This window comes from Staurois parvus, unplaced genomic scaffold (assembly GCF_062004578.1).
Source record: "Staurois parvus isolate SC_StPar_1 unplaced genomic scaffold, SC_StPar_1.0 ptg000048l, whole genome shotgun sequence".
Lineage (NCBI taxonomy): Eukaryota > Metazoa > Chordata > Amphibia > Anura > Ranidae > Staurois > Staurois parvus.
The window spans coordinates 1,046,143-1,071,578 of NW_028317844.1; the positions used below are offsets into that span (position 1 = coordinate 1,046,143).

The 25,436-nt window shown below is 40.4% G+C and overlaps 1 protein-coding gene across 5 annotated transcripts in view; it reads left to right on the forward strand.

Moving 5' to 3' along the window:
- The window catches only part of FYN (FYN proto-oncogene, Src family tyrosine kinase), a 259,186-nt gene that overhangs the window by 178,082 nt on the left and 55,668 nt on the right, over nt 1–25,436 (forward strand). For all 5 annotated transcript variants that reach the window (XM_089664475.1, XM_089664471.1, XM_089664473.1 and 2 more), the window contains one exon: nt 19,672–19,929. In XM_089664475.1, the coding sequence (XP_089520601.1) occupies nt 19,683–19,929 (247 nt within the window). In that variant the 5' untranslated portion in view covers nt 19,672–19,682. The remainder of the gene's footprint in view (nt 1–19,671; nt 19,930–25,436) is intronic.

The window sequence follows — 25,436 nt, forward strand, 5'->3', positions numbered from 1 at the left end:
GTAAGGCCAATGTGGTGCCAATATTTAAAAAGGGATCAAAATCTTTACCAAGCAGTGATAGACCTGTTAGTTTATCTTGTACCTGGGAAGATACAGAGAGTTTAATAAAAGACCACATAGATGAGTTCTTGCTGGAAAAAAATATTTTAAGCAACAGCATGGATTCATGAAAGATAGAAGTTGTCAAACAAGTCTGATTTCTTTTTATGAGGGGGTGAGCAAAACCTTGGACAGAGGGGTGGCGGTGGAATTGGTATACTTGGATTTTGCAAAAGCGCTTGACACAGTTCCCCACACATGGCTAACGTGTAAGGTAAAGTCTACGGGCTTGGAAAAATCTGTATGTAAATGGATAGAACACTGGCTAAAAGATCGTATTCAGAGAGTAATGGTTAATGATTCATAATCTGAATGGTCTAGGGTTGTCACTGGTGTACTCCAAGGTTCAGTGTTGGGGCCCTTATTTTTTAATATATTTATAAACGATATAGGGTCTGGGATTAAAAATCCCATTTCAGTCTTTGCAGATGACACCAATCTGTGCAGTGGAATAACGTCCTTACAGAATGTCTCCAATTTACAAGCCGACCTCAGTGCTCTGTTTAATTGGACAACTATGTGGCAAATGAGGTTTAATGTTGATAAATGTAAGGTTCTGCACTTGGGGGCTAAGAATATGCATACATCATACATACTAGGGGGAGTACAAGGGGGGGAATCAATGGTGGAGAAGGATCTGGGAGTTCTGGTAGGTCACAAGCTTAATAATGGCATGCAATGCCAAGCTGCAGTTTCTAAAGTGAGAAAAATCCTCTCTTGTATTAAAGAGGTATAGACTCCAGAGAGAGAGATATCATATTACCCCTGTACAGATCATTAGTAACACCTCATCTGGAATATGCAGTTCAATTTTAGGTACCAATTCACAAAAAGAACATTTGGGAACTGGAGCAAGTGCAGAGAAGGGCACCTAAACTGATAACAGACATGGAGGAGCTCAGCTATGAGGAATGATTAGAGGAACTGAATTTATTCTCTCTTGAGAAGAGGAGATTAAGGGGTGATGATGATGATCAACATGTATAAATACATCAGTGGTTCATATAATGAACTCGGTGTAGAGCTATTCACCGTGAGGTCATCACAGAGGACAAGGGGGCACTCTTTACGTCTGAAGGAAAAGAAATGTAATCTCCAAACATGGAAAGGTTTCTTCACAGTGAGAGGTGTGAAAATGTGGAATAGACTCCCTCAAGAGTTGGTTCTGGCCAGCTCAGTGGATTGCTTTAAAAAAGGCCTGGATTATTTCTTGGATACACAGAATATAACTGGATGCTAACATTTATAGGTAAAGTTGATCCAGGGAATATCTGATTGCCTCTCAGGGGATCAGGAAGGAATTTTTTCTCCTGCAGGAGCAAATTGGATCGTGCATTGCTGGGTTTTTTTGCCTTCCTCTGGATCAATTGTGAGTATAAGGTTAAGACTTTTTTTTTTTTGGTTGAACTGGATGGACTTTTGTCTTTTTTCAGCCAAACTAACTATGTAACTGTGCGTTGTCACCTTGTCACACAGTCTCACAGTAGAGTCAACAAATGTACAGTCAGGTCCATAAATATTGGGACATCGACACAATTCTAACATTTTTGGCTCTATACACCACCACAATGGATTTGAGATGAAACGAACAAGATGTGCTTTAACTGCAGACTGTCAGCTTTAATTTGAGGGTATTTACATCCAAATCAGGTGAACGGTGTAGGAATTACAACAGTTTGCATATGTGCCTCCCACTTGTTAAGGGACCAAACGTAATGGGACAATTGGCTTCTCAGCTGTTCCATGGCCAGGTGTGTGTTATTCCCTCATTATCCCAATTACAATCAGCAGATAAAAGGTCCAGAGTTCATTTCAAGTGTGCTATTTGCATTTGGAATCTGTTGCTGTCAACTCTCAAGACAAGATCCAAAGAGCTGTCACTATCAGTGAAGCAAGCCATCATTAGGCTGAAAAAACAAAACAAACCCATCAGAGACATAGCAAAAACATTAGGTGTGGCCAAAACAACTGTTTGAAACATTCTTAAAAAGAAGGAACGCACCGGTGAGCTCAGCAACACCACAAGACCCAGAAGACCACGGAAAACAACTGTGGTGGATGACCGAACAATTCTTTCCCTGGTGAAGAAAACACCCTTCACAACAGTTGGCCAGATCAAGAACACTCTCCAGGAGGTAGGTGTATGTGTGTCAAAGTCAACAATCAAGAGAAGACTTCACCAGAGTGAATACAGAGGGTTCACCACAAGATGTAAACCATTAGTGAGCCTCAAAAACAGGAAAGCCAGATTAGAGTTTGTTCACAGTTCTGGAACAACATCCTATGGACAGATGAGACCAAGATCAACTTGTACCAGAGTGATGGGAAGAGAAGAGTATGGAGAAGGAAAGTAACTGCTCATGATCCTAAGCATACCACCTCATCAGTGAAGCATGGTGGTGGTAGTGTCATGGCGTGGGCATGTATGGCTGCCAATGGAACTGGTTCTCTTGTATTTATTGATGATGTGACTGCTGACAAAAGCAGCAGGATGAATTCTGAAGTGTTTCGGGCAATATTATCTGCTCATATTCAGCCAAATGCTTCAGAACTCATTGGACGCCGCTTCACAGTGCAGATGGACAATGACCCAAAGCATACTGCAAAAGCAACCAAAGAGTTTTTTAAGGGAAAGAAGTGAAATGTTATGCAATGGCCAAGTCAATCACCTGACCTGAATCCGATTGAGCATGCATTTCACTTGCTGAAGACAAAACTGAAGGGAAAATGCCCCAAGAACAAGCAGGAACTGAAGACAGTTGCAGTAGAGGCCTGGCAGAGCATCACCAGGGATGAAACCCAGCGTCTGGTGATGTCTATGCGTTCCAGACTTCAGGCTGTAATTGACTGCAAAGGATTTGCAACCAAGTATTAAAAAGTGAAAGTTTGATTTATGATTATTAATCTGTCCCATTACTTTTGGTCCCTTAACAAGTGGGAGGCACATATGGAAACTGTTGTAATTCCTACACCGTTCACTTGATTTGGATGTAAATACCCTCAAATTAAAGCTGACAGTCTGCAGTTAAAACACATCTTGTTCGTTTCATTTCAAATCCATTGTGGTGGTGTATAGAGCCAAAAATTTTAGAATTGTGTCGATGTCCCAATATTTATGGACCTGACTGTATGTACCAATACATTTTGTATAGTTATCGACCACTGTTGTCACCAACAGGAAACCCACCCTAAGAAAAGCTGCAGCGGTTTCTAGGTTGCGTGCTTGTAGACAGAATTTGGATTCAAATAAAATAAGATGAAAACTGTTTTATTTTAAAACCTTTGGTAAGGTAATTATCATTTAGTTAGGATTTACATCTACTTTAACCATTTCCCGTCTGGCCCATGTACATAAACGGCCGCAGTGCAGGAGCAGGTGGCCGTTTATAAACGTCCTCCCGCATTCCCTGCCTGTGTTCGTTCCGGACACAGCGGAACACCGATCACTGTACGGGACCTCTGTGTGAGGTCCCGATCAAGTGATCACTGATTGACCAATTAATGATCACAGGAAGAGTAGTAAGCAAGATGTCACTTCTGACATCATTGCTTACTACTTGTGAAATCTGTGAATGATCACAGAGGTCACATGGTAAAAGGCTATTCACAACAGCCTTGTACCATGTGACAAGCTGTGACCAATCACAGCTCTCGCAGTATTTCTCACTGGCTGTAAGAATGCAGTCAGAGGGAAGGAGAAATGATTGCTTTTACAGCCTTTATGGCTGTAAAAGCAATCAGTGTTAAAAAAAAAATCTTTATCACCCCCCACAAGTAGTTTAGGGTCACTATGGTGAGACTGTACTGCTAGGGCGACAGTATGTTTTAAAAAAAACATAAATAATAAAAATACATTTTTTGAAAAATTATAATTTTTGGTTTTAAACTAATTTAGGTTATTATTTGTTTTACTAAAAAGATAACTGAATACATTTGGCTTAGATTTATGAAGAAAGATTATTTATTTGCAAAATTTTACAGTGGGGATCGAAAGTTTGGGCACCCCAGCTAAAAATTTGTATTAATGTTCATAAAGAAGCCAAGGAAAGATGGAAAAATCTCCAAAAGGCATCAAATTACAGATTAGACATTCTTATAATATGTCAACAAAAGTTAGATTTTATTTCCATCATTTACACTTTCAAAATAACAGAAAACAAAAAAATGGCATCTGCAAAAGTTTGGGCACCCTGCAGAATTTATAGCATGCACTGCCCCCTTTGCAAAGCTGAGACCTGCCAGTGTCATGGATTGTTCTCAATCATCGTCTGGGAAGACCAGGTGATGTCAATCTCAAAGGTTTTAAATGCCCAGACTCATCTGACCTTGCCTCAACAATCAGCACCATGGGTTCTTCTAAGCAGTTGTCTAGAATGCTGAAACTGAAAATAGTTGATGCTCACAAAGCTGGAGAAGGCTATAAGAAGATAGCAAAGCGTTTTCAGATGTCAATATCCTCTGTTCGGAATTTAATTAAGAAATGGCAGTCATCAGGAACAGTGGAAGTTAAAGCAAGATCTGGAAGACCAAGAAAAATATCAGACAGAACAGCTCGCAGGATTGTGAGAAAAACAATTCAAAACCCACGTTTGACTGCACGATCCCTCCAGAAATACATGGCAGACACTGGAGTTGTGGTACACTATTCCACTATAAAGAGATACTTGTACAAATATGGTCTTCATGGAAGAGTCATCAGAAGAAAACCTCTTCTACGTCCTCACCACAAAAATCATCGTTTGAACTTTGCAAATGAACATATAGACAAGCCTGATGCATTTTGGAAACAAGTTCTATGGACCGATGAGGTTAAAATTGAACTTTGTGGCCAGAATGAGCAAAGGTACGTTTGGAGAAGAAGGGGCACAGAATTTAATGAAAAGAACCTCTGTCCAACTGTTAAGCATGGGGTTGGATCAATCATGCTTTGGGGTTGTGTTGCAGCCAGTGGCACAGGGAACATCTCACGAGTAGAAGGAAAAATGGATTCAATAAAATTTCAGCAAATTTTGGATGGCAACTTGATGCCATCTGTGAAAAAGCTGAAGTTAAAGAGAGGATGGCTTCTACAAATGGATAATGATCCTAAACACACCTCGAAATCCACGGGGGATTACATCAAGAGGCGTAAACTGAAGGTTTTGCCATGGCCTTCACAATCTCCTGACCTCGACATAATTGAAAATCTATGGATGGACCTTAAAAGAGCAGTGCGTGGCAGACAGCCCAGAAATCTCAAAGAACTGGAAGACTTTTGTAAGGAAGAATGGGCAAAGATACCTCAAACAAGAATTGAAAGACTCTTGGCTGGCTACAAAAGGCATTTACAAGCTGTGATATTTGCCAAAGGGGGCAGTACAAGATATTAACTCTGCAGGGTGCCCAAACTTTTGCAGATGCCATTTTCTTGTTTTCTGTTATTTTGAAAGTGTAAATGATGGAAATAAAATCTAACTTTTGTTGACATATTATAAGAATGTCTAATCTGTAATTTGATGCCTTTTGGAGATTTTTCCATCTTTCCTTGGCTTCTTTATGCACATTAATACAAATGTTTAGCTGGGGTGCCCAAACTTTAGATCCCCACTGTATAAGAAAAACACTTTTTTTTCAAAATGTTTGGACTGTGTTATATAGCAAAAAAATAAAAATCCCAATGGTGAATAAATACCACCAAAATAAAGTTTTATCTGTCTCAAAAAAATGCTAAACAATTCATATGGGTACTGTGCTGCATGACCGCACAATTGTTATTCAAAGGGTGATAGCACTGAAAGCTGAAAATTGGTGTGGACGGGAAGGGGGTGAAAGTGTCCGGACTTGAAGTGGTTAAGCCCCATTTCTATCTCTTTAACATCTGCTTCATTCTACCCTGCAATAGGAAGAAAAGTGTGGACCATAAGCATCCAGTCCCTTTTTACTGGTGTAATACTGTCATTTTAGACAATATTTAAAAAAAAAATGTTGACAAGCTCAGTAAGTGATATCCATTCAGCTGTTGTCCAGTACCTTGCTTTGTGGTGCTGATGCTGCAGACAAGGACAGTGTATTGACATCAGCATCACAAAGACAGGTCACATTTAGCTCCTTAACCATCTCATTATGCGGGATCTCCTGGGAATTATCTTTCTGCAGTAGATAGTTCATGTAGCTAAACACAGTGATAAGAGATATACAAAACAGTATGAGGTAGCTTCTTTTCATGTGATTGAATATCCACTGTGCACAGTTTGTATCTAAAATGTACACAACGCTGACAAAGCTTAGGGTAAATAAGCCCTTCTCTGTGATTAAAAAACATGGTTTATGGTGTCTTGCCTTTAGATATCAGGTATGGGTGTGGGAGTTAGGATTTTGTCACTTGTCTTCCTCCACATGTTATACTGTAACTGAAAAGGTCTGAAGGAATTAAAATAGCTCACAGTTAATAATACTAAAGCTTGACGCACACTGACAGGTATTTTTTTTCAGTTAAACTAGCAAGCTGAACGAAAAAAAACGCACACATTCCTGCATGCACACAAGCAGTGAGGAAGCAGGAAACCACTTCCAGGACTTTGAATTCTGACAGCGAAGACTCTCCGGGGATTCAAATTACACTGTTCAGAAATGTAACCGATTCTAACGATTGGCTTCTGTCAATTGGCTACACACAGAGCGAAATTTCAATCCGCGTGTGCCCAGCTTAAAGTGTTACTAAACCCACAACAGTAAATTCAGTCTGTATACGCAGTAAAGCATGCTTATTATACTCACTGTGGAACCTAAGGGGTTAATCATCTGCACAGGGTAGAAACGCTGTTTGATTCCGACTTCTCTGATCCTCCCCTTCTTCCAGTGCCCCCCTCTTATTTCCTGATAAAATATATCATGTGGAGTCACTCTGCACATGGTCAGTTTGGTGTGTATTGCTAGAGAGGTTTTTTTTTTTCGTGGGAGAGTGCATGTGGTCAGGGTCAATCAGCACTGTCCAGACAGAGGTCAGGAGTTATGCATCCTCTTAGAGCAAAATGAAAACTCCTCCTACAAGCTTTCACCAGTGCTCGGCTGGACACTGATAGAAGTCACAAGACTGCTGTAACTGCTGATGTTTATATCAGTTTACATTTGATAAAATAATAGCATATCCATGTTGTGGGTACTGTGGGAGACCGGATATAGTGAATGCAGGGTTCACGGTTTAGTAACACTTTAAGTAAATAGCCCTAAACATCAGGTTAACTCTCACTGTCACTGTACATCCCCTAAAAACTTGCTTACATTTTAAAGTGGTATCAGACTCTCTCAATCAGTATTAAAGCAGAAGGCAAATCAAAACCTAACTAAGCTTAAGTTTCTTTCCACCCCCATTCTAAGCCTACTCTATCTATCCTGTAAAACGAAAGATGTATCTACTTACCTATTCTGAAGTCACTCTGGTCTGGTCACATGATCTCTCCAGTGCCGGCTTCTTTGAACAGAAGAAATTGCCAACAGCGGCTGCAGAGCCTATGTGATGACGTCACCCTTAGGATTACTATGGGGCATCCATTGTCGGCTGTTCCTAGTCTATACTGAAGCCGCCGCTGGGACCCGATCATGTAACCAGACCGGAGTGATTTCAGAATAGGTAAGTATAGACATCTTTGCTTTACAGAGTAGATAGAATAGGTTTAGAATAGGGGTGGAAGTAGATTTAAGCTTAGCTAGGTTTTGACTTGCCTTCCACTTTAACTATTTGTAATCCTTATGCTGCTAGCATTAGTAAATAGATTGGAAAGTATATCATATTTACTTGTTTTAACTTTTTTTTTTTTATATTTATGCAGTTGCTTCAGGGTTTATGGTCCAGGCCTAAATTATGTTCTAAATCCCATGAGTCTTCATGGGCATTTTATTTCCTTTCATCTGGAGGAGGGGTTTTCTCAGCTAAGCACACCCTCCTGCCTGCATGCCTGAGCTAAGGGCAGATGGGTTCCAGGAAGAAAATGTTACATGAATCATCTGCTCTTACTCAAGATGGCCATGGCCAGAAATGGGGTGTTTTTCAAAATATTTTCTCAGCAAAATAAAGCATGGAGACATGGATGGATGGGTGAGTTTGCATTGAATATTAACCCCTTTTGCGCTGGCACCTCCCTTTAAGGGGTTTTAGATGCTGGGAGATGGGGTGGGGTTTCTGATCATGTGACTACCGTGATTGGCTGTCACAACAGTCAAATGATTGGAAAGCTCCTAATTGCAAGTAGAGTTCGGAAGCTTTCTGTTAGCCACTGGTAACTGCTCCGGGAGCGCACAGGGTGCACAGTCTTGGCACTGGGCTGTTTTTGAGAGGCTGCATATATGCTTGCAACTGGAGCCAAGGAGTTAATAATAAATGAAATAGCATTTTCAGTTTGTGATGCTCAGATACACTTTAAGTGGAATACAACATAGCTTCCTTATTAAAGTGGCATCCTTAATTAAGAATATTTATGCTGTCAATTAAAGAACTCAAGGAAGACAAATATACTCTCCCAAGCTGAGTACTGTTCAAAAGTATTATATATTTTTTGTATTGTTATGTATACTCATCAACACCAAACACGTAGCTGATCTACAAGCCATGATGGTTTGGGAATGCGAAATGTATTGCTCTGTTACTACTCTGTTCAAGTGGCTCTGATCTCAAGAATTGCCTCCATGTGAGGTTTTTTCTATGGGTCCCAATATAGTCAATAGCATGTTTCCCGAGATCAATGGACCTCTGTCTGGGAATGCCTCCCAGATCTGGACTACCAATATTATGACCTGCCACTTCCCATTCCTTTCTGTCTTTCGAGGATTATTAGGATTATTTGTCAAACAAGTATTCTTAATACACATACCCCGCGAGAGATTATTTCCAGGGAGACCAGTTGTCGCTGGTGGAGCAAGAGAGGCTTGTGAAGGATTGTGGATTTCATATCTAATAACAGCATACAGCCAAGAGATTTCTTTTAAACAGCTACTGTTTTCCACAGCCTGAACTTTATAGATATAATCAATGAGCTAATTTCTTCATATTTTAAGCAGTAAATCCCCTACTGTTGCCTTTCAGACACATTTTAAGCACATGTGCTAACAAATCTCTTAGGTATGATTCAGATATCTACAACATATGCTATCCTCCTATCCTTATTAATAAGCTGCCTTACATGTAGACATGAAAACAATAATTGAGAAAAGCATTGGAGAGTAGCTAATCAAGCATCCAGCAATACCTTCATAATTGAAGCAGACTGTAAAGTACCAATCAAAGGGTCACAAGTGCTAACCAGGATAATTAACTAAATACCACAGGGATCCTCCTGGGGGGAAAGTGGGGACAACTTACATCACATATAGATACAGTCTCTGGTGATCCTGATGATCAATGCATTAATTAAAAAATGATGCCTGAGCATTAACCAGGGACCTCTTCCTTTCTTCTTTCTTTAAAAAAAACTATTTTTTTCTATCTTGTAAAAAAGCTTTATTGGCCTATTACATGGTTTAATGCATATATACAGACTTTGTATGATTCAAAGCTGGAATGCTGTACATGTAATTAATACTTTCCTGGGGTGATTGTAGCCATATTAGTGCACTAAGGTGTTTTAGTACTACTTGGACCTTGAAGAAGGGGACATACCACAAAGGCTTGTCCTGAAACATTGTATGCTAGTGCAAATAAAAAAGTATCACAGACAGTACTCAATACTTTTTAAGGAAAATGCAGTAAAAATTAAGTGAAAAGGAAAACATCACAGCTTCTATGAAGTAATGGGCCTGTTCTGTTAATGCCAGGATTTTACTTGTCATCAGGGATATTTCCACTCACTTCCTTTCCTAGAGACATAGAGACAGGAAGTAAGGAGACATTGCCTGAAGAGGAGCTGTACAAATTCTTCCAGTTGTCACCAGAACAAGTGTCCCCAATAGGAGATATCTTCTGTACAAATTTTGCAGTGATGACTATAAAATTGTGAATTTCCGATCACTTTCTGACCCAATGAAAATGTTTACCTGGACCGGAAACAGACAACTGTAACAAATTGACAAAAGTCCTAACCTATCCCCTACTTTAAACCAAGAAAAAACTGTTTTAACTTAAGTTAAGCGTATGTTGAAATATGTTTATGTATATTAATAGCAAGTATGACATTGTTAGGTTTAGTGTTCTCAACTTCTTTTTATATTACTCTTGAAGTAAACATTTAGGACGTCCATATTTTCCTTTCAATAGATTTTTATTGAAAATCTCTTTGAAAGAGATACAATGGCGACTGCTATTATATGCACAGGTAGAGGCATGGAATCAATGACTGACAAGTCAATAGTAGTTATGCAGTAAGTAGAAGAACTGGGGAAGCACAGTGGCTAAATGGTTAGCACTTCCACCCGGCAGCACTAGGTTTGTTGGTTCAAATCCCATCCACAGTTCCACCTTCCTGGAGTTTGCATGTTCTCCCTGTGCCTGCATGGGTTCCTCCAGGTACTCCAGTTTCTTCCCATACTCCAAAGACATGCTGGTAGGTTAATTGACTCCTGTCTAAATTGTCCCTAGTATATGAATGTAAGTTAGGGACTTTAGATTGTACACCCCTTGAGGGTTAGGGACTGATGGAATGTACTATATATATATGTAAAGCACTGTGTAAATATAAGTACCTGAAATAAAAAAAACTGTAACAAGCGACAAAATGGTTGGTATGTCAAAAGATACATTGAACATATTATAAAAATGAAACAATACAGGTAGACAGAGTAAGTCTGAATACCTATATCATAGAGAACATTCTCATTTTCAATTCTTTACCTAGCACAGTTTTGAAAACTTGAGATACAAGCATGTGAAGACCCTCTTTGATTCAGTCTGTGTTATCAAATGTTTTATTGGTCCTGGAAATAAGTACATTGCCAGTGTTTGTTATACATACCATATGTACCAGAATATGGCTTTATTTCACATGCTAGTTAGACCTCCCAAGAATAATAAACGGGATCTCTTGGGGAAAATACTAGAAGAAATTTAAATAGGCCCCTAACTGAGAGCATTAAACAAGGAGACAGACAGGGAAGCAGCACTAACTGATGTCTTCTTGATTTACTGTTGTGGTCGCTTCTTTGGAAGATGACCCAGTCATAAGGTCACTGGTATAATCCTGATTCCTCTCTGTCTGGGAATTTTTATGTTCAAGACAGTGAATTGTTATAAGTAGATGATCTGGTGAATTCTTTTTACATCTGAACAATGGCTTTCATTATATCTAGATAACACACACTCTTCTTCAACTGAAGCAGAATATTTTCATTAAGAGGACCTGCCATTTTAAAGATGGTTTTAGGAAATAGGTTAGAAAAAAGGTCAACTGAAGGTTTAGAACTTAAAGATGTAATTAAGCGTGGAATATAAAAAGTTTTATATATATATATATATATATTCACAAACTATTGTATGACTTAAAGACCTGTTGATGTAGTTTAGCCCAAATACTGCTTCATATATAATTAAAACTGCTTCTTCCACCATGGGTGGAAGGAAAGAAAATCACTTGATTCCGTCTTCAACACAGTCAATGTTGATGGGGGAATGCCTCCTGCAGCTCTGTTGTATTTTGCCGGTGGGGGGGAGCCTTCCCAGGCTGCAGAATACACTGATTACCAGTAGTGACTAAAACCGTGGGCAGTAATCGCATGCAAAAAATCCAACAGGCTGGTTGTACTTAAGTCGATCGATGGATTGACTTTGGTACATTCAGCCTGCCCTAAGATGGATCGAATCTTGGCCAGTCCCTGCTGAACTGGCCACGATTCGATCCATCTATGGCCGGTTTAAGAAAGTTAATTTAGAGATAAGATTGGCCAAACAGTGGTTCACACACTGATCCCTCCCCTCCCTTTTTCTAACCTCTCTATCCAGCATTTAGGCTTACTTATCTCCTATTATAGTGGGATGTACCAACATAGCTCAAGCTCAGGAAAGCTTCCAGGTTTACGCTATCCTGTTACCTCAATCCTTGGGTCTTTCTTTAGCCAGTCTTGAGCTTTCACCATCTGGTATTAGCAAGTCCACACTGCACCTGGCACCTGAACCTTATTACCATAGGGAACTATGAACTTCCATCCAGTGCTTGATCAAGAGGTTCAGTTTGTCAATGTCACCTTAACCACTGGGTTTATATTTGTTTGCTGGATTCTGACCTTGGCTAGTACTTTGGATTAAACTTCTGTCTGCCGCTTGCCTCGACACCCTAGCTTGTCTGACCATGCTTTTGTTTGCTGCCTGCCTCAAACCTCTTGCCAGTCCGGCTATGCATCTGCCTCTGGATTTGGTACTGCGCCTACCAGTTGCTCTGGGACTTGCACTTTTCTACTACTACTGAACTCCTTGACACTTCTCTACTTCTGTCTGCTGAAAAATCATTTTAATTTTTTTTTATGGCAAAGCAAATATTTCAGGCATTAGTAGCTCCAGAAACATAATTCTTTGTAATAGCAAGTGATAATAAACTGACATGAATTTTTTTATGCTGTAGAAGTTACCACCATTAATTTGCATGTGATTAATACATATAATGTCAATATTTAGTGTATTATAATTTTTATTTCATAAGCCTTTCTTTATATTTTAGTCCATATTTGCATACAGATATTTATATTGTGCCAACAATTTACTAGTGCTTTACATATATTGTACACTCATGGAACATACAATCTAAGGTCCCTAACCCGCATGCATACTTACACATAGTAAAGTCAGTTTAGACAGAAGCCAGACAGATGACCCTGGGGCTGTAAAGCTAGCTACTAGCACATGTGCTTCTTAAATGAAATGCTTACTTTAACTCTAGTATGGCAGCCTTGCTTAACCCCTTCCCGCCTAAGGGAAAAAAATAATTGTTAATGCCCAAGCACAATTTTGCAACTTTAACATGTGTTAGTAAAGTTCTACATATGATAACAACTACTTTGTGCATCCAGGTGAATTATACATTTTTTTTTCAGGACAAATCAGGCTTTTATTTCATGGTAAATGGTAATGGATATCTCCTGATTTTTTTTATTATTATCAAAAGAAAACTGGCCCAAAATAGTAAAAAAAAAAAAAATCATTTTTTTAAATTCAGCTGTATATTTCTTACTACTACCAAAACCCACCACCAAAGAAAAACCCAAAATAAATTCTATTGCTCCTGACAATTGCAGCAATACCACATATGTTGTTTTATGCAGCTTAGAAACAATAAGGTGCATTTAGCTTTATGTATGCTACCTAAAACACACTGATACTATCTGACACAGGTACTAATTTTTTTTTTAAATCCTGCCTAAAAAAATACCGACCCTGACCTTTGACCCTGCCATTGACTTTTTACCCTTACTTGACCCAAACACTAACCCTGACACTGACCTAGATCTAGGTATTTTTTATTATTATTATTTTTTTTTAACAGTTGTTTTTTTCTCTCTGCAAAGAGAGAGAGAGACAATGTACTGTATCTCTCTCCTCTATTCAGAAAGAGTAAACACAGGACGGGCATCACCAATCACTGTGATAGCCAGTCAGAGGCTATCACAGCAATCAGGTGCCCTGGAACTGGGAGTTCAAGGTCCCAATGTTTAGTACAGGGCCTGGGGCTTCCAGTGATACCCTGGTCTCCACGCTGGCCAATGAAGAGGTCCGAAGTCCGGCACTCAGAACAAGATGCTGGTGAGGGACCATTGGACAGGTTACGCTTTATGTACTTTATTGTGATCTGTATGTTCAAATATGTTTATGTTATTAATACAGCTGATTGTTTCTCTTGTATCATTTTTTTATCAGTGGTCTGCATAGAAGGGAAAGATCTTGCTAGTTACAGAAATCGAGTTGAACTATAAGTCTTTACTGTAAAAATGTAGAGTATTAGGTCCTAGGTATATTTAAATAATTGTCTCCTGAGGCAACAATCTTTGTATCAGAATGCTCCTCCCCAGACAGCACTTCAAAACCTCACATGTCACCCATTTTTTTTCCTACTGTTTAATTTTATGTTCTTGAAAATCTCATTAAAAGCAAGATGAAAAGGAAAAGCAATTACAATCAATTTACCCTAATTTAAATTTTAAATTATTTTTCCTGCATTTTCCTGCAACCAAATTGAAGAAGGTTTTGAGAGTACCTTTAGGTTGACAGCAGTGTTTTGGGTTTGCCAGCGTTTTTGTGTTGATTAACTAAAGAAGTAAACCGTATTCACATTTCAAAGCAAATTGTCATATTTCTAAGTGAATTTTCATTAAACTAAGTGAATGAGGTGAAGCTAAGTGAAAATTTACCTTGCAGATAATACCCAATCAGGTGCAAGGAAAATTTTAAAACCACAAGATTTTTGCAAGGACTTGACTGGTGATTAAAGTCAACACAGCTTAGCTTCTTTCATGAACCTAAGTGAAATTTCACTTTGCAATACTAACATGCTCGTTTCCTTTAGTATATCAACCTCATTGTCTCTAATGGGTGTGTTTAAGATTTCCTGGTTGTAATAACCATAGGGGATCTCAGAACATAGGGGCTCTTAGAAGGTGATTAGATTTAACATGGGAACACGCCTAGCGTTAACGCATTTTTAGGCACTTTTGAACATTTTTTTATGCTCAAAAGCTCCTGTTCTGAATGCACAAGTGATGTTTTTTTTTCTACCTCTAAATGCCCCTGCTTCTAAACTCCTATGTGTGCATGGACCAGAGGTGTATTTACCACTAGACACCTGCCTAGGGCGGCATTTTTCAGGGGGGCAGCACCTCCCCTGGAAGAAGGGATGAAAGAAGGGACACCCATGCCATGGGAACCAGGTGGGATCCAAGAGATGCTGCAGGCTACTTGATGGAGTATGTAGACCCTGGCTTTCGTTTTCGGGGATGTCCGGAGCTGTGAAGATGAGTGTCTTCTTTCTCTCTATCGCCGGGGGGGGGAATTTAGTAAAAGGCTCTCCCAGGTGGGGGGCAGGAGTGTTGTTGGTCAATGTCAGGCTCTGTCTGCAGGAAGAGGAAAGGGGGAGGGATGGTGTTGATTTGTGTCCGTGGGGGCAGATGATTTTTGTGCTGTCTAGGGCAGCACAAAACCTAAATACACCACTGACATGGACGCATAGGTTAACACGGAGGGGTGTTTAGAGGCAGAAAAAAAAGCTCAAATGCCTGTAAAAGCAGTGTTTTGTCAAGTGTGCATGAGGCCTATATAGCACATACAGTAAAGAGAACACAAACAGTTTTCAGTGTCTGTATAAATACATATTAACCACCTGCCCTCCAGAGGATTTACCCCCCTTTCTGACCAGGCCATTTTTTGCGATACAGCGCTGGATTACTTTAACTGACAATTGCGCAGTCATGCAAAGCTGTACATAAATTAAATTGATGTCCTTTTTTTCCCCACAGAGTTTTCTTTCAATGGCATTTGATCACGTTTTTTATTTTTTGCGCTGTAAACAAAAACGACTGACAGGTTTGAAAAAAATATATATATTTTTGACTTTTTACTATAAAACATATCCAATAAAAAAATGGAAAAAATCAAATTTCATCATAAATTTAGTCCAAAATGTATTCTGCTACGTCTTTGCTAAAAATAAAATCCCAATATGTATAAATTAGTTAGTTTACTTTATATATATATATATATATATATATATATTAGTAATGGCAGCGATCAGTGACGTATTGTGGGTCTGCTGCGGGCATTCTGACACTGGGTGGGAACTGACTAACTGCCACTGACATCTCCAGTGACACTAATACAGTGATCAGTGCTAATAAAAAGCACTGACACTGTACTAATGACGCTGGGCAGGAAGGGGTTAACTTTTGGGCACTCACAGGGTTAACTGTGCACTGTGTGTGTTTTACTATGTGCTCTGTTTTACTACGGAGACATGCTGCTTTGTTTTTCTCTGCTGTGCAGAGAAATACAAAGCAGCATGTCCTTGCTGGCAGGAGAGAGACCTGTGTTGTTTACACACAGGTCTGTCCACTGTCAGCTTTACATGGCGATCATCGGGTGCCGGCAGAGAATCTCCCGCCGGGACCTGGTGATTGACATCCATAGCCACCAATGGCAGCATGGGTAGGGCGACGCAAGCTCCCTACCTGGAAATGCAAATCACGTATATATGTACGTGATTTTGCGCAGCCCTGCCGCCCTGTAGCAGTAGTTCTACTATAGGGTGGCGGGCAAGCGGTTAATAAGACATGTTTATGTGAGATGGACTGCAGATATTAGCTTTGAGTTTTTATTTTCTGTGTCTGTAGTACATTTCTGAAGTGTATCCACAGGCTAAGGACAAGGCAGCATGTGATGTATTCTACCAAAAAAAAAAAATAACATGATCTGTACAGAACATTCTCTTTCCTCATCCCACATTCATTACAGTGCATGTGTGCAGCGTGGCAATGCATCTCCTGTAGACACATCTCACTTTTTTTGGCTGCTTTTCATTTGGCAGATATGGAAATATTAGGACTGAGGCAGTGGGCGGATGTGAGGAAAACACAACAGCTTACTAATATGATTCTCTTTCTCCATGTTGTGTGAAAGATCATTCATCTGTGTAACTAAATGTTATCTGTGGAAAATCAGTGGAAACACAACCAGTACAGTGCATACTCATGAGTGTTTATCAAGGCATATTATATCTTTTATTTTTATTATGAAGAGATGATTCAATTCAATGTTTAGAATGAAACGCAGTTTCCATTTGGGAAAATAATGCATTAAAGTGGAAATAGTCTAAATGAGGCTGTACAGCATTCACTGCTAACACTGTCATTTCCTCTTGTTTGTACTGTTTACCCGTTCATAATGTTTGTAAAGTGGTGTTCAGTCCATAGTGAACTGCATAGTCATAGACTACCAGGAAATGGTAGCAGAGCTGGAAACTATGGCAGTCCTGAGGAGATACAAACGGGTAGCAGGGGATTCAGCCCACCAGACTATACCTCAAATATTGCCGACCACTGGACTCATTGTTTAAGAAATGGAAAATGCTTGTCCTTTTTAGGACTAGAAGGAGAAGAAATACTAATGTGCTGTACTTTTTTCATGGTTCCTGATTCAATAAAACTTGCTGTGCAGGATTCACGCTTTAGGTCTCCTCTTAAGCTGATAATGGTGACGGGTATGGTCCAGAAAGACTGAACACATCTCTGTGGTTTAACTTTAGGAATTATGGAGCCCTGGATTAGGAATGTCTTGTTCTCTTTTATAGACAGCAGAGAGAGAGGGTGGTTATAACCCATTATGTGTGTCCAAAGATTTTTTCTATAGGACAATTTGAACAGTAGCCCACAGCAGGGGTCTCCAAACTGCGGCCCGCAGGCCAGATGTGGCCCTCTGCTTGCCTTTATCTGGTCCCTGGGGCACTATTCTTTCCACTGATATGAGGAAAATTCCTCCCAGTGACAGCAATGATGAGGCACTATTCCTCCCACTGACACCAATGATGGAGCACTATTCCTCCCACTGGTACCAATGATGGGGCACTATTCCCCCCACTGACACCAATTATGGAGCACTATTCCTCCCACTGATACCAATGATGGGGCACTATTCCTCCCACTGATACCAATGATGGGGCACTATTCCTCCCACTGATACTAATGATGGGGAACTATTCCTCCCACTGATACCAATGATGGGGCACTATTCCTCCCACTGATACCAATGATGGGGAACTGTTCCTCCCACTGATACCAATGATGAGGCACTATTCCTCCCACTGACACCAATGATGGGGCACTATTCCTCCCACTGACACCAATGATGAAGCACTATTCCTCCCACTGACACCAATGATGGGGCACTATTCCGCCCACTGATACCAATGATGGGGAACTATTCCTTCCACTGACACCAAGGAAGCGACACTATTCATTCCACTGACACCAAGGATGGGACACTATTGCTCCCACTTATACAAAATGTGGGGACACCATTCCATCCACTGCATTTTCTGTGAACAGACTTCCATTGAAGTCTATCGGGCCAAAGTTGCGCTGCAACTGTACCAAAGTAGCCCCTGTAACTTTTCCAAAAACATTCTGCACTGCATTGATGTGACTAGGCACTATTGAAAATAATGTGATTTCTACTGTTATGTGATTTTGTGTGACTGAAGTTGCATCTGAAATCTCACTAGCTTGAACCAGGCCTTAAGTAGTGCTGTGTTCACCAAGGCATAGATCCATGCCACTTGATACTTCAAAGACCAAATAGACCTCATCAACTGTGTAAATTCTAAACACAGGTGACTGGGCAACCTATTTGTCTATTCTTCTACATCTTGGGTCAGCAAAATTTTGATCTCCATGTTCAATCACGCCATCTGACAGGTGGATAGCAACCCAACATGCTTGACATCCTGATCCCGCCTGTCAACTGTCAAATACAACAGCTGAGTCAAGCCGCTGCCCAGATCACAGTTTGAACCTAGACTTACGCTCCATTCACATTTGTATGACTCCAAAGTTGCACGACTTTGGAGTGCAACTTTGATGCAATTTTTACACAACTTTGATGCAACTTTGACGCAACTTTGAAAGGGTGCAACTTGAATATGACTTTGGCTTTCAGTAATGATAATGGACAACAGTTGCATATATAACATTCAGATGCAACTTTCATACGACTTTTGAGGGTTTACATTGCAGTCTGTGGCACTCAAGTTGCATGAAAGTTTACCAAAGTATTGCATGAATTACATTGAAGTCGCTTCAATTTTAAGTCATACAATTTTGAACGGTTGTCATTGAAAAACATGGGTTACAACTTCTCATGCAACTTTAGTGCCCAATGTCGTATGACAAGTTGCACAAGTGTGAATGGAGCCTTGAGGTGTATACTGGTTCTTCTTACATGTTCAAAGCCACGAAAAAGCACGGAGCAGAAGATTGCATGAAAACATTATTTCTTAGGACACTGCTTTGCAAAGTAGGTCTATAAGTTTCCTGAGACCTAGTTTCTACCCATCGTAGTATGGACAAAGACTAGTTAGTAAATACAAGGATTATTCATAGCTTCATATCATAAAACCAGCATTTAAAGTGTTACTAAACCCAGGACCTAAATACCTTTTTTCATCAGCAGTTAGAGCAGTTATGTGACTTCTATCTGTGTCCAGCAGAGCATTGGTTGAAGCTTGTAGGAGGAGTTTTCCGTCTGCCCTGATTGTCCTATAAGGCTGCAGGATCCCTGACCCTCTGTCTGGACAGTGCTGATTGGCTCTGTGCTAATCACATGCACCGTTCCAAGAAATAAAAAACTCTATAGCAATACACACCATACTAAGCATGTGCAGCTTGCTCCCCATGGCATCAGGAGATTGATTGGGGACAACAGTAGGAAAGGATCAAAGAAGAGAGGATCAAACATCCTTTTTACATAATGCGGAGGATTAAACCCTTAGACTCCACAAACTGATTTCACTGTTGTGGGTTTGGTAACACCTTAAGACACTATAAACATGGTGAGGTTCATTGACTCCCATTTACAGAAAATTGTCTAAAGAGTGAATTTGTATCCTCGTGTCTAATTTTTGTGTTTCTCTCTGATTTCAGGGATATAGATAATGGGCTGTGTGCAATGCAAGGATAAAGAAGCAACCAAACTGACAGATGAAAGAGATAACAGTTTAACACAAAGCTTAGGATATCGCTATGGGACAGACCCCACCCCACAGCACTACCCTAGCTTCACTGTGACCACCATTCCTAACTACAACAACTTCCATGGGAATGCAGGGCAGGGACTTACAGTCTTTGGAGGCGTGAATTCTTCATCACACACCGGAACATTACGTACAAGAGGTGGAACAGGTAAGACCAACAAGATGTGTAACTGTGTAATGTCATTCATATATTCCTGTCAAAAATCTGATATACACTGCTCAAAAAAATTAAAGGAATACTTTTTAATCAGAGTATAGCATTAAGTCAATGAAACTCCTGGGATATTGATCTGGTCAGTTAAGTAGCAGAGGGGGTTGTTAATCAGTTTCAGCTTCTTTAGTGTTAACTAAATTAACAACACTAGATAGGCAACAATGAGACGCCCCCCAAAACAGGAATGGTTTTACAGGTGGAGGCCTCTGACATTTTTTCCCTACTCATCTTTTCCGACTGTTTTTCACTAGTTTTGCATTTGGCTAGGGTCAGTGCCACTACTGGTAGCATAAGGCGATACGTGGACACTACAAAGGTTGCACAGGCAGTCCAACTCCTCCAAGATGGCACATCAATACGGTTTGTTGTGTCTCCTAGCACAGTCTCAAGAGCATGGAAGAGATTCCAGGAGACAGGCAATTACTCTAGGAGAGCTGGACAGGGCCGTAGAAGGTCCTTAACCCATCAGCAGGGCTGGCATCTGCTCCTTTGTGCAAGAAGGAACAGGATGACCACTGCCAGAGCCCTACAAAATGACCTGCATCAGGCCACTGGTGTGAATGTCTCTGACCAAATAATCAGAAACAGATTTCATGAGGGTGGCCTGAGGGCCTGACGTCCTCTAGTGGGCCATGGGCTCACTGCCCGTCACCATGGAGCTTGATTGGCATTTGCCATTGAACATCAGAATTGGCAGGCCCGCCACTGGTGCCCTGTGCTTTTCCCAGATGAGAGCAGGTTTACCCTGAGCATATGTGACAGACATGAAAGGGTCTGGAGAAGCCGTGGAGAACGTTATGCTGCCTGTAACATAATTCAGCATGATCATTTTGGTGGTGGGTCAGTGATGGTCTGGGTAGGCATATCTATGGAGGGATGCACAGATCACTACAGGCTAGACAATGGCTCCCTGACTGCCATTAGGTATCAGGATGAAATCCTTGGATCCATTATCTGACCCTACGCTGGTGCAGTGGGTCCTGGGTTCCTCCTGGTGCACGACAATGCCCGGCCTCATGTGGCGAGATTATACAGGCAGTTCCTGGAGGATGAAGGAATTGATACCATTGAATGGCCCCCAACTCACCTGACCTAAATTCAATAGAACACCTCTGGGATATCAGGTTTCGGTCCATCCGACGCCTCCAGGTTGCTCATCAGATTGTCCAGGAGCTCAGTGATGCCCTGGTCCAAATTTGGGAGGAAATACCCCAGGACACCATCTGTGGTCTCATTAGGAGCATGCCCCGACATTGTCAGGCATGTATACATACAAACAACTAAGTACCATTTTGAGTTGCTGCAATGAAATTTCAGCAAATTGAACTAGCCTGCTGCATCATTTTTCTCACTTTGATTTTTGGGGTTTCTTTGAACTCAGTCCTCTGTAGGTTGATCATTTTCATTTCCATCAAATCATGCAGCATCTTTACATTCCTAAAACTTTACTCAGTCCATATCAGTATAGCTATCCAGGATGATATTTTTCCCCATTGAGATCTGATGTGTTTTCAAAGTGTACCTTTAATTTTTTTGAACAGTGTACATATTACTTGCACATCTAACTGGGATAGGTCTCTCAGGTCTCAGGTATTAATATTCTAGTGGGGCAGAAGCTGCTGTTTTCCATTGCTTTTTATGGAGATTACATTATCATTATTTGAAATCAGTGTAACTACATTACCATTATTTAAAAATTGCACACGGGTTGATTTACTAAAGGTAAATATACTGTGCACTGCAAGTGCACTGCAAATGCAGTTGCTTTAGATCCAAGAGGAAGCTCTGAAAAGAGGCAATGATGTGCAAGATGTGCAAAGATGTGCAAGCAAAAATACAGTTTTTTTATTTTCCCTTCATGTTCCCCTCAGATCTAGAGAAACTGCACTTTCAGTGCTCTTCCAAGTGCACTTGCAGTGCACAGCCTATTTGCCTTTAGTAAATCAACCCCATAGTTTTCCACATAGAGTATAGCTACAGATATCTGTGGCTATTTTGGAGTATAGTAAACGTTACCTATTGGAACCAGACGATCAAATAAAAGAGGCAACACTCCAATATCAACTTGCTCCAAGTGTATTTGATCCACTGACAGCACACAGAAACACTCCCGCCAGAAGCCATGCTCTAACGCACTTCACCCAAACAGGGCTTCAGCCGGCCATAGACAGATCAAAAATAGGCCATTTCAGCAGGAACAATCTGCATTTCGATCCATCTGTGGGCAGGCTGGTTGTACTGAAGTCAATATATCCATCGTACAACTAGCCTGTTGGGTCTTTTTTTTCATCACTGCCAACAGCTATAGCTGCCAGCAGGGATCATTGTATTCTGATGGCTGGGAAACCACCCGCTGTCAGAATAGAATAGCACAGCGGGAGGGATGTAGGAATCAAGTAACTTTATTTCCTTTAACCACTTCCTGTCCAGACACTTTTACCCCTTCCTGTCCAGGGCAATTTTTAGCTTTCAGCGCTATCACACTTTGAATGACAATTGCGCGGTCATGCAATACTGTACCCATATGAATTTTTTACCATTTTTTTGAGACAGATAAAGCTTTATTTTGGTGGTATTTATTCACCGCTGGGATTTTTATTTTTTTTACTATGTAAATGAAAAAGTCCAAAAATTTTGAAAAAAAGTGTTTTTTTTAATAAAATTTTGCAAATAAATAATATTTCATCATAAATCTTGGCCAAAATTTATTCCGTTATTTTTTTAGTAAAAAAAAAAAAATCCAAATTAGTTTATAACCAAAAATTATAATTTTTAAACATTTTTTTTTACATTTTATTTTATTTTTTTATATTATTATTTTTTATTTTAATTTTTTTCTACATACTGTCACCCTAGCAGTACAGTGTCACCATGGTGACACTGTACTACTTGTGTGGGGTGATGAAGATTTTTTTTTTTTTTTTTACACTGATTGCTTTACACCCATGTAGGATGTAAAAGCAATCATTTCTCTTTCTCTCTGACTGCATTCTTGCAGTCATTGAGAATTACTGAGTGAGCTGTGATTGGTCACAGCTTGTCACACGGTACAAGGCTGTTGTGAATAGCCTTGTACCATGTGACCTCTGTGATCATTCACAGATTTCACACATAGTAAGCAATGATGTCACAAGTGACATCTTGCTTACTACTTTGCATGTGATCACTGATTCGCCAATCAGTGATCACATGATCGGGACCTCGTACAGAGGTCCCGTCCGACGATCGGTGTTTCACTGTGTCCGGAGGACACAGCGGGCACCGGATCGCGGTGGCAACCCGACCCTGGACTGCCACCGCCCTGCCGTTTATAAACAGCAGGCGGACGGCAAGAGGTTAACCTGTGGTTGAAAGAAAGAAAATTGCAGAATGTGTGGCCTGTCACAGTGCTATAGGGGTGTATCTCTATGATTAAGCCCTGTTCAGGTGAAATGCGTTAGCAGCATGGCTTCTTGCACAACTGTGCGCTGTCAGTGGATCAAATAAATTGGAGCAAGATGTTATTGGCATGCTGCCCCTTCATTTGATTGCAGTGTGCAGTGGAGAGCAATTGGACTCTTGGGATTGAGCACACCACTGACTACATGGGACAGAGGAGGATACAGGATGCTTTTGGAACAGTGATATGTGTTGGGATTTTCACTGTTGGATCCTGGGATGGTCTATCATGAAGCAAAGTCAAAGTCCTGTATGTGGAAATATGATGAGCAGCAGAGCAAACTGTTTCATTGAGCTTTAGTGGTGTATGTGCAGCAGGGTACGGACTGACAACTCATGGGGCCCCCAGGCAATAGGGGATCATGGGGCCCCTGTGTCCTTGCCCAAACTCAAAAAAGCCTATGAAAAAGGTACCAGGGGCATCTCATGGGGCCCCCTACTGACCCCGGGCCCTCGGGCAGTGCCCGAGTTTCCAAATGGTCAGTCCGCCCCTGATGTGCACACTTCAAGAAGACTAGTGCAGTGTTTTACCTCTCTCCTGCCAATTTGGTTTTTCTTCAGCAGCAAAAAAGGTGGATATAGTTCAGTTCATTTTTTAATTGGGACAAACAATGTGATGGTGTGTAGTCTGTGCTATCACTGAAGAGGATAGCCGGTTTGTAATGGATGCCTGTAGATAGATTCCAAGGAAAAAATGTCCACATGTGCACAGATGTTTCAAAGCAGTTATTGGAAGAGACAAAGCATTTTTCTGATGCTACACAATTCAGTAAACAAATGAATTCTGCTTTAATCTAGATAACATACAATTTATAATATAGTGTGGTTTCTGAAAAAAAAATAAAAATGTTCAACAAAAACTTGATTCCAGTCATATGTTATTGTCACACTAACTTGGGAATGATTGTTTTCCATATATCTGTGCACATGATCCTTTGGGTAGGCTTGTGATGGATAGCTCCTTATGGAAGATTTTCATCTAGATCGTTTTTTGTATAATCTTTTAAAGTTGAAATTCTGTTTGTAAACCCCGCCATGCAGTAATAGATAAATATCCTAATTTCACCAGCCCTATCATGTTGCCAGGATCCCTGATGTCAGTTTAAAAAGTAGAACTGTGGCTCTTCCATTCATCCATGTTTTTATGAGTGATGGGGTTTTTTTTGTTTTTTTTAATAGATGAGCATGGTCTGCTGGAACAATCAGCCGTATTCAGTAAAATCGGCTAATTCTTAACCACCACAGTACCAGCGTGTAACACCCCCTACCCTTCAAGGCCATTTTTCAGTTTTTAGTGCTGTGATATCTTCACTGACAGTTTCTTGGTCTTCCAACACTCTACCCAAAATAATATTATATAATTTTTTTGTAAGACAGAGCTTTATTTTTTGTATGCAAGTGAAAATCCATTTTTTACAACTTCCTTTTATAAAACATTAAATAAATATCCCTCATCAATAGACTTCCAGACTCTAGAACTACAACCCTCACTGAGCTTCTCTTAGACTAGCAATGATTGGACTTGAACATGTAAAGAACAGTTACAGAAGACAGTGCTGAGAAGTAGCATAGATACTGTCAATTACTGCAGCTTTTTTACCGTTGTAGTGTATACATGAACAAAAATCCTTTACCTTCTCCAGTCCACGCTCTGGATAAAAGACAGAGAGCGCCCATAAAAACATCTTCTCATATGATCTGCTACCAGGCTGGTTCATGCTTGATGAACCAAAGAGTCACTGGGCAGGTCTGAAGAATGGAGCTTTATTATACGCATGATGTTCCAAATATTCTGAACCTGTTTCAGAACTGTGTTTAAGGGATTGAAATGGCAAAGTGTATAAGTTGTCGCAGCCATTGTGAGAGGTAGGGGAGCGCTGGCTCATGTTCACAGCCAGTGTTTACAATTTGTAATTGCTGTGATTGGTAAACAGCAATCGCAAGGCACTGAGCTACTCTGATTGGCTTTTTTAGACGTTACCTGTGATCTACACTGACTCATG